General features: G+C 35.5%; 2 protein-coding genes across 2 annotated transcripts; one reads left to right on the top strand and one right to left on the bottom strand.

Annotated features, from left to right (window-relative positions):
* Positions 1-1,316: 1,316 nt before the first annotated feature.
* On the top strand, positions 1,317-6,037 carry LOC122608060 (cellulose synthase-like protein D5). The gene is made up of 2 exons (XM_043781146.1): positions 1,317-2,357; positions 3,176-6,037. The coding sequence occupies exons 1-2, from the start codon at positions 1,408-1,410 to the stop codon at positions 5,766-5,768; spliced, it is 3,543 nt and encodes a 1,180-aa protein (XP_043637081.1). The 5' UTR covers positions 1,317-1,407; the 3' UTR covers positions 5,769-6,037.
* An 885-nt stretch (positions 6,038-6,922) lies between these two features.
* LOC122606792 (spindle assembly checkpoint kinase-like) lies at positions 6,923-12,379 on the bottom strand. Its single transcript, XM_043779647.1, has 10 exons — positions 12,057-12,379; positions 11,688-11,779; positions 11,333-11,585; positions 10,564-11,232; positions 10,240-10,488; positions 10,001-10,161; positions 9,578-9,657; positions 9,206-9,353; positions 8,624-8,773; positions 6,923-7,452 (listed from the first exon to the last, which is right to left on the bottom strand). Exons 1-10 carry the CDS (start codon positions 12,220-12,222, stop codon positions 7,171-7,173), a joined length of 2,250 nt encoding a protein of 749 aa, XP_043635582.1. The 5' UTR covers positions 12,223-12,379; the 3' UTR covers positions 6,923-7,170.
* Positions 12,380-12,970: the final 591 nt, after the last annotated feature.

The following is a 12,970-nucleotide window of genomic DNA, read 5'->3' as shown; positions in this document are numbered from 1 at the left end:
GTAACAGTACTAGTTGATTTGTGATCCATTGATAATTCGCATCAGACTCCTTATTACTATTGAACTATATTAAAATCACCAAATATATAGTATGGTTACCATACTATATATATATATATATATATATTTGAAGTTAATATATATAGTATGGTAATATATAGTATGGTAATGGTCCATTACCATACTATATATATTAACTTCAAATATATAGTTAACTTGTTATATCATAGATTTGCATCATTAGCTTTCTAATTAATTAAGGAAAATGTTAAATGAAGTCCCACGTGCATAAAAGGTTGTACATTTTTATATCAAAAGTTTACCTCAAAATTTTATGATAAGTGTACAACTATTTAATACACCTTAACAAAAACCTGAAAAGGTTTGTTTAGCCAAACTCATTAATTAATACTGAACTACATTAAAAATCACCAAATATTGATGAGGAATGGAAATTGAATGTATATTATACGTCCATTCTTATTTCTTAGGTTTGAAACTCTGTATCCCGAATGTACAAAGCATTTATTCACGAGTGCTCATCCTGAAAGCACAAAGCATTTATTCACTACAATGTGAATTTTTATTTACAACAATGAAGAGATTCAATAAAAGTCAATATGAAAAAACGATACATTTTTGTTGTAGGCCTTCAGACACCGGGGTATGGCTTGTGCTATATGGGGTCGTATTTGTTGGCCATTAGAAAAATAATAATCTAACATAGTTTGGCACCTAGTCAATGCATCTTGATCTTATTAATTTAACATGAAATTTGTATAGAGAAATTAAAAAATAGCCAAGTTACGCATATTTATTTCGTTAAATTAACCATCTAAACTGAACCATGCATCATGGTAGAAAAAATAATAATAAAAGAAAGGATCATCACCTTTTTAAAATTATTACTTCTAAAGTATATGTTTAAATTCAAAAAAGTAAAATTGGACCCTTTAGCCTGCAATAAGATCCATTTCTGAAAATCTTCAGAAATTTAATTTAATTAATAATTAATTTCCACCACATTATTTCTCACTTATTACCAATCATGCTGACGTGGAAAAGATCCATCACAACGGCTACTTTCTTTTATAATACAACCGTTATTTCCATAGTCAAAAAGTCAACCTTTTTCAAATAACTTAAAACTTCATGAGCCCACTTTGATTAAATCTCACCCGTTAGATCTTTATTCATCAACGGCTAAAATCATCAGACCGTTCAATTTAAAAAATCCCCCTTTTGTCATCTCTACAAAAACTCACCTGACCAAATTTAAATTCTTCATTCTTTCATTATTTTTGTAATGAAATTTTACAACTTTCTTGAAATTCATTGAAAATCTTGAACACCCTTTTTGTAAATTAGTCCGATTTTATACGAAATTCGAGTGAAGTCGAAAAAAAAATGGTTATCAAGAATCAAGATTCTTCTCCAACTTCATCTCCGGTGAGGATTACTGTTTCTTCAGCCGGCGGATTTCGTAACATGGGTTTAACTAGCCCGATTCGTCGATCATCGATATCGAATTCACCGCTTAGCGGTGGAAGACGGGTTTCAGGAGGTGGTGGTGGGAGGTATCTTTCTGTATCGAAAGATGGGGTTGAAGACGAATACGTGGCGTATACGGTTCATATTCCGCCTACACCAGATCATCAATTCATGGCGAATTCTCAAACAAGTCCAGAATACCAAAAGAATCAAGGAAACCCGAATGAGAATCGGATTAAAGATACGGTTTTTACTGGTGGGTTTAACTCAGAAACAAAAGCACATGCTCGTAGAATGAAATCGGTTGAAGAAATAACTGTTCCTAAGTCAAAATCTTTGTGTCAAGTAGACGGGTGTGACGAGAAACTACTCGAAAAATCCAAAAAGGCACAATGTGAATGTGGGTTTAACATTTGTACAGAATGTTATATTGATTGTTGTTCAAATGGTTCTGGGGTTTGTCCAGGATGTAAAGAACCGTTTCGTGAAGCTTGTGAAGAAGACGAAGAACAAGAAGACTATGACGAAATCGACGAATATCAGCCAACGATGTCTGAAGAAAAGGACACGGTTAACCCGTTGAGGAAAACGAGGAATGGGGTAAGATTGGAGCATAATTTTTCATTAGTGAGATCGTTTAAGGCGACACCGAATAATAATAATAATAATCAAGAATTTGATCATACAAGATGGTTGTTTGAAACACATGGGACTTATGGATTTGGAAACGCAGTTTGGCCAAGAGAAGGGTGTAATAGAGGTGGAGAGAAATATGAGTATGAAAGTCCACCTATGTTTAATGATAGAAGAAATAGACCTTTGACTAGAAAAGTTGGAATTTCTGCTGCCATTTTAAGCCCTTACAGGTTAGTCTCACTATTACTTATTTGTGTGTGTGTATATATATATATATATAATCTAAGTATTGTGGTATGTTTAAGTTAAATAGGATGAAATTTAGTATATTATCAATATTATGTGTTCGTTGGTAGGATTGGATATGGTTGTTGTATATAAATGTTATGTGTATTTTGGAGCTATCTAACAGTTTAGGTTCTAAATTTTTGTGACATTGTAGAATAAAACATGTATTGTGGTATGTTTTAAGTTAATTAGAATGAAATTTAGTATACTATCAACACTTTGTGTGCCTTGGCGGGATTGGGTATTGTTGTTGTTATAATAATGTTGTGTATATTTCGGGGATAGCTAACTGTTTAGGTTTTGTTGTTCATGAAAAAAAAAACAATTTAGGTTCTTAGTTTTTATGACAATGTACAATAAAGATTAAAGAATGTATTAAAAATGGTTTGCAGTTCCTAGTGATTATTAGTATTTCTTAGTGACATGATAAGAATATACAAGTTGCTCCTTTACAAAAACTTTATTATGGCTGTACCAAATATGTGAAAATATATGCATTGTTGTATCTATACATCAGGAGTAAATTAGGAAATGTGCAACTTGGATAATAGACATTGTAGAAATATGTATAAACAGTTTGTTTGGGAATACAGAATATATAGATACAAAAAAATGTGAAAAATGTGTGTTCTGTTCAAATTATGTTAAAGTAGATACAAAATTAGTACAAAAAATGTGGAAAGTTTTGTATTTTGTCCAAATTATACTAGATATAGATACAATATTATTGGTGTTGATAGGTGGTTCATGTAAAATGCAGGTTGCTGATAGTTATCAGACTTGTGGCACTTGGTTTATTTCTAACATGGAGGATTTCACATCCCAACCATGATGCAGTCTGGCTGTGGTTGATGTCTGTAATCTGTGAAGTCTGGTTTGCATTTTCATGGCTACTAGACCAGCTTCCGAAGCTCTGTCCAGTGAACCGATCAACTGATCTAACTGTCCTCAAAGAACGGTTTGAACCGACACAAAACAACCCGAAAGGTTTATCTGATCTTCCTGGGATCGATATCTTTGTTTCAACTGCTGATGCTGAGAAAGAACCCCCACTTGTTACTGCCAACACTATTTTGTCAATCCTAGCTGTTGATTATCCAGTCGATAAGCTTGCTTGTTACTTATCTGATGATGGTGGGTCACTTGTCACGTTTGAAGCTTTGGCTGAAGCTGCTAGCTTTGCTAGAACATGGGTTCCTTTTTGTAGGAAACATGAAATTGAGCCAAGAAATCCTGAGGCTTATTTTTCGCAGAAAGGTGACCCGTTGAAGAATAAAAGACGGGTTGATTTTGTTAGGGAGAGACGGAAGGTGAAGCGAGAGTATGATGAGTTTAAAGTGAGGATCAACGCATTGCCTGAGACGATTAGAAGAAGATCAGACGCGTGTAATGCCCGAGAAGAGCTTTTGGCTAAAAAGAAACAAATGGAGATTGGGGGGAAGTTGACTGAATCTGTTAAGACCCCAAAGGCTACATGGATGTCAGATGGAAATACTTGGCATGGGACGTGGTTCTCTGGAGAAGAAGATCACTCAAGAGGGAACCATGCGGGTATTATTCAGCTTATGTTAGTTCCACCTGGGCCAGAATGTACCTATAAAACAGAAGAAGATCCTGAAGACTTGATAGATACGCGAAACGTTGATACTCGGCTGCCAATGCTGGTTTATGTGTCACGTGAAAAGAGACCAGGGTTTGATCACAACAAAAAGGCAGGAGCTATGAATGCATTGGTTCGGGCCAGTGCTATTATGTCAAACGGGTCATTCATACTTAATCTCGATTGTGATCATTACATTTATAACTCGCTGGCTCTAAAAGAAGGAATGTGTTTCATGCTGGATAGAGGTGGTGATAAGATCTGCTATGTTCAATTCCCTCAAAGATTCGAGGGGATTGACCCGAATGATAGATATGCTAATCACAACACGGTCTTCTTTGATGTGAGTATGAGAGCTTTGGATGGGCTGCAAGGGCCTATGTATGTTGGGACTGGGTGTATCTTCAGGAGAATCGCTCTGTATGGGTTTAGCCCCCCTCGGGCCACAGAGCACCACGGATGGTTTGGTGGGAAGAAAATCAAGTTTTCGTTGAGAAAATTGAAAAAGAACAAAACTGAAGAAGATACTGAAATGATCTTGCCCATAGTAGATGATCAGAACAACAATGAAGAAGATGATGAGCTCAAACAAGCGTTGATTCCTGAACGTTTTGGGGACTCTACTTATTTGATAGACTCGATAGCAGTGGCTGAATTTGGAGGGCGGTTGATTCATGAGTTACGTGGAAAAGGAAGCCATGGAAGACCCTCGGGTTCACTTGCTGTCCAACGTGAGCCCATAGACCGAGCTGCAATAGAAGAAGCGATCAAAGTTGTCACATGTTTCTATGAAGATAAAACAGAATGGGGTAAACGGGTCGGGTGGATTTATGGGTCGATAACTGAAGATGTTGTGACAGGTTACAGAATGCATAACAGAGGTTGGAGATCAGTTTATTGTGTTACGAAAAGGGATGCTTTCCGAGGCACAGCTCCAATCAACTTAACTGATAGGTTGATTCAAGTTCTCAGATGGGCTACCGGGTCAGTTGAGATCTTTTTCTCGAGAAACAACGCTCTGTTTGCTAGTCCAAGAATGAAGTTTCTCCAAAGAATCGCATACTTCAACGTCGGAATGTACCCTTTCACATCCATTTTCCTCTTAGCATATTGTGTTCTGCCAGCCCTTTCCCTCTTTTCAGGCAAATTCATTGTGCAGTCACTAAACATCACATTTCTGATCCTACTTTTGGCCATCACTATCACACTAAGCATGCTTGCTCTCCTTGAAATCCGATGGTCAAAAATCACCCTACACGATTGGTGGAGAAATGAGCAGTTTTGGTTAATAGGTGGCACAAGTGCACATCCAGTGGCAGTGATTCAAGGTCTGTTAAAGGTGATTGCTGGAATCGATATCTCATTCACATTAACCTCAAAACCAGCTGCAGCTGATGACGGTGAAGATGAATTTGCTGAGCTGTATGAGTTCCGGTTCACAATGCTTATGATTCCTCCAGTGACCATAATCTTACTTAACGTGGCAGCCATAGCAGTGGGAGTTTTTAGGACTATTTACAGCCCGTTTCCAGAATGGAGCAAGCTTTTGGGAGGGGTGTTCTTTAGCTTTTGGGTGTTGTCTCATTTGTATCCATTTGCAAAGGGGTTGATGGGCAGGAAAGGGAAGATATCCACTATTGTGTATCTTTGGGCAATGCTTATCTGCATCGTGGTGTCGTTGATTTTCCTCTATGTTCACCCACCAGACGGTAGCCGGGGGCAAAGTTTCTTGATGAAGTTTAACTTCCCTTGATCATCAAAGATTTCATTCATTCATTCTCATGCAGTAGTACTATTCTCTCTACCTTAATAGTTTTTGTACACTGAAATGTTTGGGAACCAGGCCAAATGACACTTTGGCTCATGGGGGTTCTAGACTATTATTATGTTGGATTGTTATTAGTGATTGTAATCAGTGGTTTGTTATTACATCTTGTAAGATATATTAGTTACTATGTATTCTTCTTCATTACCGCAACAATGGTAGCGTTCTATAAAACAGAACATACATGTTAGTTACTATATTTTCTTCTTCATTATCACAACAATGGTAGTGTTCTATAAAACAGAACATATATATTAGTTACTATATTTTCTTTATTATCGCAACAATGATAGCGTTCTATAAAACAGAACATATATATTAGTTACTATTTTTTCTTCTTCATAATCACAACAATGGTAGTGTTCTATAAAAAAGAACATATTATGTGTTTCAAACGAAACCTGCAAGCTTGTTTTAACATAATCAGCAAGTTTTCAACAAGGGATAGGTGACACCAATGTGAGGCTTGAATACCCCAGCAATCTCTACACCTTGCCTAGCTGAAAACCCTTTTGTTTTCTTCTTGATTATTCGACCGGAGAAAAGACAAAAGAGAGACACAAAGTTTAGTTGGATTAGTTACATCTCCATTGCTGCACAACTATATTATACCTTTTTGGAGTGTGCGTAAATCATATACAAAACTCATTGCCTGTTCTCCCGGTGTCAAGAATTTTTGCTGATAACCATCTCAGTTGCTCAATACAATCTGAATAGCATCAACAATAATTGATTATTGAAGTGTGTCCCATGTAATCTCTTCTTTCGGTGTCAAGTATTCTGCTAACAACCAAATCATATAGACAACAACAATTTGAAAATTGAATGAAAGCCCAGGATGCCATGTGACTTCTGAAACGGGTTCATAAAGTGGTCGATAATAATTTCTCGTCCTTAAGTCCCAAAACGTTGTATTTAGGATCGGATTTGCTATTCAAAAGTGGGTAGCGGCACAACTTGTTGCCAGGCTACCTGCCATCTATAATTCTTTATAATACATTTTATATACGATTCATGTAAGTTCATGATTAGTCGATATAAGAATCGATCATTCTGTTTGGTATCATTATTAAACAAATCAGTGAAGCACAAACATCAAATTTATGTTAACAATTTTATTAGCTTAGAAGCTTGTTTACTCAGACTTGATCTCCCAAATTTTATTAGCTAAAAAGCTCACTGTGATTGATGTCCAGTTGTTTATTCAACTGAGAGATGCAAGGAGGAGGTCTACCACACAACAATACAACCTCTCCTCTATCTAAACACCTATCAACAATCCAATGGCTTAAGACTTTCCATATTCTATTTTTATTATTTACTGTACAATTTAGTCAAAACTCGATGATCGGCTCCATCTTCCTCTTAGGTAATCCTCTATGGACATGTTTTCCTCAATGCTGCTCATGGAAAGAGACGAGTCTTCGATATCAAGTAAAGCAAGGTTAAGATGTGACCTTAGATTTGATGGTGAAAACCCTTCGTCTTCCAACCCCTCTATTTCTTCTGGTATGTTGCTGATATATAGTCTTGCATCGGACCCTCCTGTTGAGTCGAGTTCTAGTTGTGCCCATTTTGTCACCTCCACGTCACCTTGAAGCAGTTTTAGAATCTGCGTGAAGGAAATCAATTGAAACCAAGTTGAACGAAAGAGCAAGTGAAATGATAGCTGTGTATAGTTTATCTCCGACTCATAATAATCCAAAAAAAAAGAAAAAAAAAGAAAAGAAGAGAGAGAGCGGAAAAGAAAAGGTGCGGAATGAAGTGGAACGTGTTGAATTCCATACATCCAAATAAAGAATAGCCAAAATGGAAATGGGTCGAATTGGTTGAAAATCGCCCAATACATCTAAAGGATCACCTCTCTCTCTTTGCTAAAAAGAATCAAAAAGCTATTGTAACTACATATAACGCATACTGTTAATAGAATTTAATAAAAGACAAGAAAATATTTGTGGGACAGCCAAACCCGACCCTTACTAATAAGCAAACTGTTTTCAGCCCAATCATTGTGACAAAATACCTAGCCTACCCATTTGACGCTCTATTCTTTGTTAAGCCTACAAAGAAACTAAATTCCAAACACTTATCAAATTCTCAAGAAGTCAAGATGTTGTGAAATCCTTGGAATCTACGTCTTATCATAATAGAGTAAACATTAGATACTACAAATTAGTTGGTTTATATGTTTTACATTAAACTGTTATGAAAATCCATAACACTGATTTTAAATAAAGATTGAACCGGCCAGATTATAATCAATATGCATCAGTAACAAAACACCTCAGAGGAAGCCAACAAGAAATTATCCCAATCATACCGATTTTTCAACTAAGCATACGCAGAACTGCAGAAGTCATTTGTAGCCAATAAATTTAGGAATTAAAGGCAATACAAGTCACAGATTAACTGGGTTGGCTCAAGTGGTCAAAGCCCCGGCCTTTGGAGACAGAGGTCAAGGGTTCGATTCCTCATGCCCAGCAAGGCAAAGGCTAAACGTCCTTTTCTACCTTTGGTAGAACCTGGAAACAGCCTCTTTACCTTCGGTAGGGGTAAGGCTTCTACATCTTAACCTCCCCCCTATTGGGACCCAAAACCCGTGGAAGACGGCATTGGGGGTTACTTTACAAGTCATAAACTACTGTGGCACTAGTTGTCAAAAACTTGGAAGTTAAATATTGTATGATGTCCATAAACAAAATCTAACAATAGTAAGGGAGCTGAAGCAGCAAATGCGAGCATTGCATATGTGTTATAACAGTCAAAACAAGCAAGAGACTTACAGTGCTCATATTGGGCCGAGCTCGTGGTGCATGACGGATACAGAGCGTAGCAGCAAGAGTCATCCTCTCCATCTGATCAACATCATAGTCATCACCCAAGCTTTGGTCCAACAATCGGGTAAATTTCCCACTATTCAGAATTGGCTTTGCCTGGACATGACAAACATGTCTGTCAGCAAAGAGAAAAATTGACTACATCCACCTATTCTTAAGTAAATGAGTTGAAAAGAGTTCAACTTTATCTTGAATGTGTCAAATGGGCGAAACTTAGACAACAAACTGATCAAACAAATTGCTTTACCAAAAAAAAAGGAGTGACAAATGGCTTAAAATTGGCCAAAGTCTAAGCATATGCATGAAACCTTCTATAGCTACTGTATATTGAATGAAAGATATAATTAAAATGATATAGTCTTTTAATTATATTTAAACATTAGTGTAAAGACATTATAAAAAACAATTATAAAGGTTTTGAAGGTGTACCCAATCCCTTTTGACCTGTTAACCAACCTACCTTTCCCCAATTCTACAACACAAAAAAGCAACCAAAACAAATTAGAGAAGCTCAAGAAGCAAACGTACCCACATAACCAAACTCTCTTCACCCTTTGGATAAGCATTGCTTATTGGTTTCCTTCCTGTGAGAAGCTCAAGAAGCACAACACCAAATGCATAGACATCGATTTTCTCAGTAACTTTTCCATGCATAAAATACTCGGGAGCCAAGTACCTACATCACATGAGTTCATGATTGATTAAAAACTCAAGGACCTTTCTCAGTAACTTTTCCAAGCATAAAATACTCGAGAGAATGACTGGATTACACTTGTCATGTGATAAAGGGTTTAGGTTGATTATTAAGTTGATTTTTAGGTTACCCAGAAATGACTCTGTCAGTTATTTCCGTCTTTTGCTTGAAGTTTTGACACAAAAGAAGAGACATAAGTTACGAACCCGAAAGTGCCAGCAATGTCAGTGCATGTGATTTGTAGCCCACTCGGTGCAGCCCATTTAGCGAGTCCAAAATCAGAAAGCTACATTAAACAATCAAAGATTTGAACTAATTAACCATGTAACGAATTTGACTTGGGGGTGTTTTGATGAGCAATTTCAATTTGATAAACAAACTATTGGTTATTTACACTCTTTTTTGCTAAACAACTTCTATTGCTAATTATTGGTTTTTTACATGTTGAAGCAAAATCGATTGTCAAATGGTAAAAATAGACATACTTAAAGCTTTTCTAACCTAACTTGAGATATTTTTACTACCAAAATTCACAATAATTTCCGTCATTTTATCTATTAGTACCACACGTAGTCAGAAAAGGTACATCCAAGCACCCCATTAGTGTAATAAATGTGTAGAAACAATACCTGTGGCTCAAAATCATCGGATAATAAGATGTTAGATGATTTGACATCCCTATGGATCACAGGTTTTTCGCATTTACTGTGCAGATATACGAGTGCCTCGGCTACACCCACAGAAACCTTGTACCGTTCATTCCATCCAAGTATGGTATCCCTGTTATTCCCTGATTTTACAGAACATAACATGAAAATAGCAACAAAAATAAAAAACCAAAATGTGAATACGATGAAAATTAGCATACCGTGCAAATTGTCCTCAAGGCTTCCTCTTGATAAAAGGTCATAAACCAAAAGGAGTTTATTGTCTTCAAAGCAAAATCCAAAAAGTGAAATAATGTTTTCATGATGTAAAGCAGTAATAATCTCGATTTCCAACAAGAATTCTTGTAATACATCTTTAGATGTCTTCAAGATTTTAACAGCCAGTTCCCTTCCATCAGGAAGACAACCTCTGTACACCTGACTGTTCCCTCCTTTACCAATTATATTCTCTGAAAATATAATTAAATAACTTGAGAAAACTTCAAAGTTCATTATACATATTGCATATACCGAAAGAAACACACCTGGCTTGAAGTTCATCGTTGCTGTTACAAGTTCTTGAAAATCAAACAATCTACAACTACTCAAGTACTTCTCATGAAGACCCTCCAGTTCTTCTGGTAAGCTAAGTGAATCAGAATTCACTGAAGAGGAAGAATCATATTGAATCTCATCACCATGAACCACAATTGCACCATCTAAATATCCGTCCTTTTCGTCATCAACTACATGATCACTTGAATCAATATTTGTAATCAGTAACTGGTTCCTAATCGGCAGCCTCATAGCCCATTGAACAACAGAGATCTGACGGGCAGGAGATCTATCCGATGAAAGCCTATTCGAAGAAATAGCCCGACGAAGTAATGGCCAACCAGGTATCAGTTCAGTCAAGTCTCTTGAAGTTTCTTGAAGCTTTTGTAACGGCACTAAAGCCATAAAACTTTCATCATCCTCATCATCATCACCTGTTTCCTCAAGAACACAAGCACTACCGGGAAGAACTGAATCCGGTGAACAAATCGAACAATTGTATTTAGATTCCGTTTTCACTAATGCTAACTCCATTTTATTGCAGTTATATTGATTGCATTTACTATCTCTCTCATTTCCATTTTTCAATAACTTGGGATTCAAACTAAGCGATTTATGAAACATACTCAATAATCGGTTTTTATGGTGATCTGTACTCCCTGCAGATTACCCATAAGTAATAAAATCAAATCAATACCACTTTTGATTATTATTCAAAACATACCATAAATAGTATTATGTGTGTGCAACGTGTTTTACCTTTTGCACTGACAATTGATGGTGATGAAGGAGAGTCCCTATGAAACACAACTTTACCATTATTAACAGATACTATCGAACAACTTTTCGATAACTTTTTAGCACAATATCTTGCTACCGAAGATGATGATTTCATCGCATGATGTGTTCTTGCCGTGCCAACTATAACCTCATTAGCACCATAAGATTTCGCTTCTCTTACAAGTATTTTTCGAATTGACTCTCCTCTACATATCTTTAACTTTAAATCCACCTACAATTCCACCAACCCCCAAATAATCTAAATTACACCAACAAATTGTTTTCAAACATATACAGAATTTTATATATATATATAGAAACAAATAAATCTAACCTGTTTGAGGTTACAAAATCCATCATAAACAGCAAGAACTGAATCAAATGCTTTTACTAGGGACAACAATGAAGACTTCCCATCATGCTTCACTATTTATTCACATATAAAAAAAAAAATCAAAAATCCTAATTTCATTAATAACCCTCAAAGAATCTAAATCCACCCATTTATTTAAAACCCTTATATTAGAAATTAATAATATACAATTATACATATAGATATTATATATATATATATATATATATATATATTTATATATAAGAACACTAATGGGTTTTTACCTTAGCTTATTTCTGGGCTTATCAGTAATATACATATACATATTATATATATATATATATATAACACTAATGAAGGGAAAGTTACCATTATTAGTAAGAACATGAAGAGCTATAACACGATCACCAGGATGAGCTGCTTTGACCAAAGCCCATGTAAGTAATTCTCTGCTTTCTGAATCTAACTTTACTCCGACCACTATTGTTCTACTTCCGGCGACATTCCGATCACCGGTGAGCTCAGACATTGTCATATAGCTAAAGGAAATCTTGACTTTGTTACATAACTTGTGGGAAATTTTAGTTGTGACAGAAATTTAATTTGACATGTTTGTGTGATTTTTTTTATAACATTTAATTGTCATGTTATTGGGATTATATTATGAATATACGAAATAATTTAAGGAGGATGGATCAAAAAAAGGGGGCTGGGGTCGGGTGGCTATTGAAGGGAATGAAAGTTGCTGTTGCAACTAGTGTGGGTTCCACATACATGTTCATTGTTGTCTATTCATTTGGGTTTAAATAATGCATAAGAATATAATAATGTTGAATAAAAATCTAAGAAGTGTTGGTTGTGAGTTGTGACAAGAGATCTAATTGGGAATATGTGTTTCGTGTGATTGTGAAGTTCTAATTGTATTAAAAGAAATGATAATAATAAAAAGATAATGATAAATCAATTTAAAAATTAATTTAATTATATAATGATGATACATGGAAAAATTAAAGATTAAGTTTAGAAAAAAGTTACCGGTCAAATTCTTAAATTTGTTTTTAGGTTGATTTTTTTAGACTTATAATTAGGTTGAGTGATATTTTTTTTATAATAATAACAAAAGGTTTATTGATGCGATGGTTAATCTATTTTGATATTTCTAAAATTAGATCCTCGACATAGGTTATGTATTTGATTCTCAACCTATGTAAAGGTTAGAGGCCTTTATCTATTATTTAGGTAAAAATAATAGAAGTAACCTCTCTAATTAGATAGAGATAAAG

The sequence above is a fragment of the Erigeron canadensis genome, chromosome 7 (assembly GCF_010389155.1).
Source record: "Erigeron canadensis isolate Cc75 chromosome 7, C_canadensis_v1, whole genome shotgun sequence".
NCBI classification, from domain to species: Eukaryota; Viridiplantae; Streptophyta; class Magnoliopsida; order Asterales; family Asteraceae; genus Erigeron; species Erigeron canadensis.
This window is presented reverse-complemented; position numbering and strand designations above follow the sequence as displayed.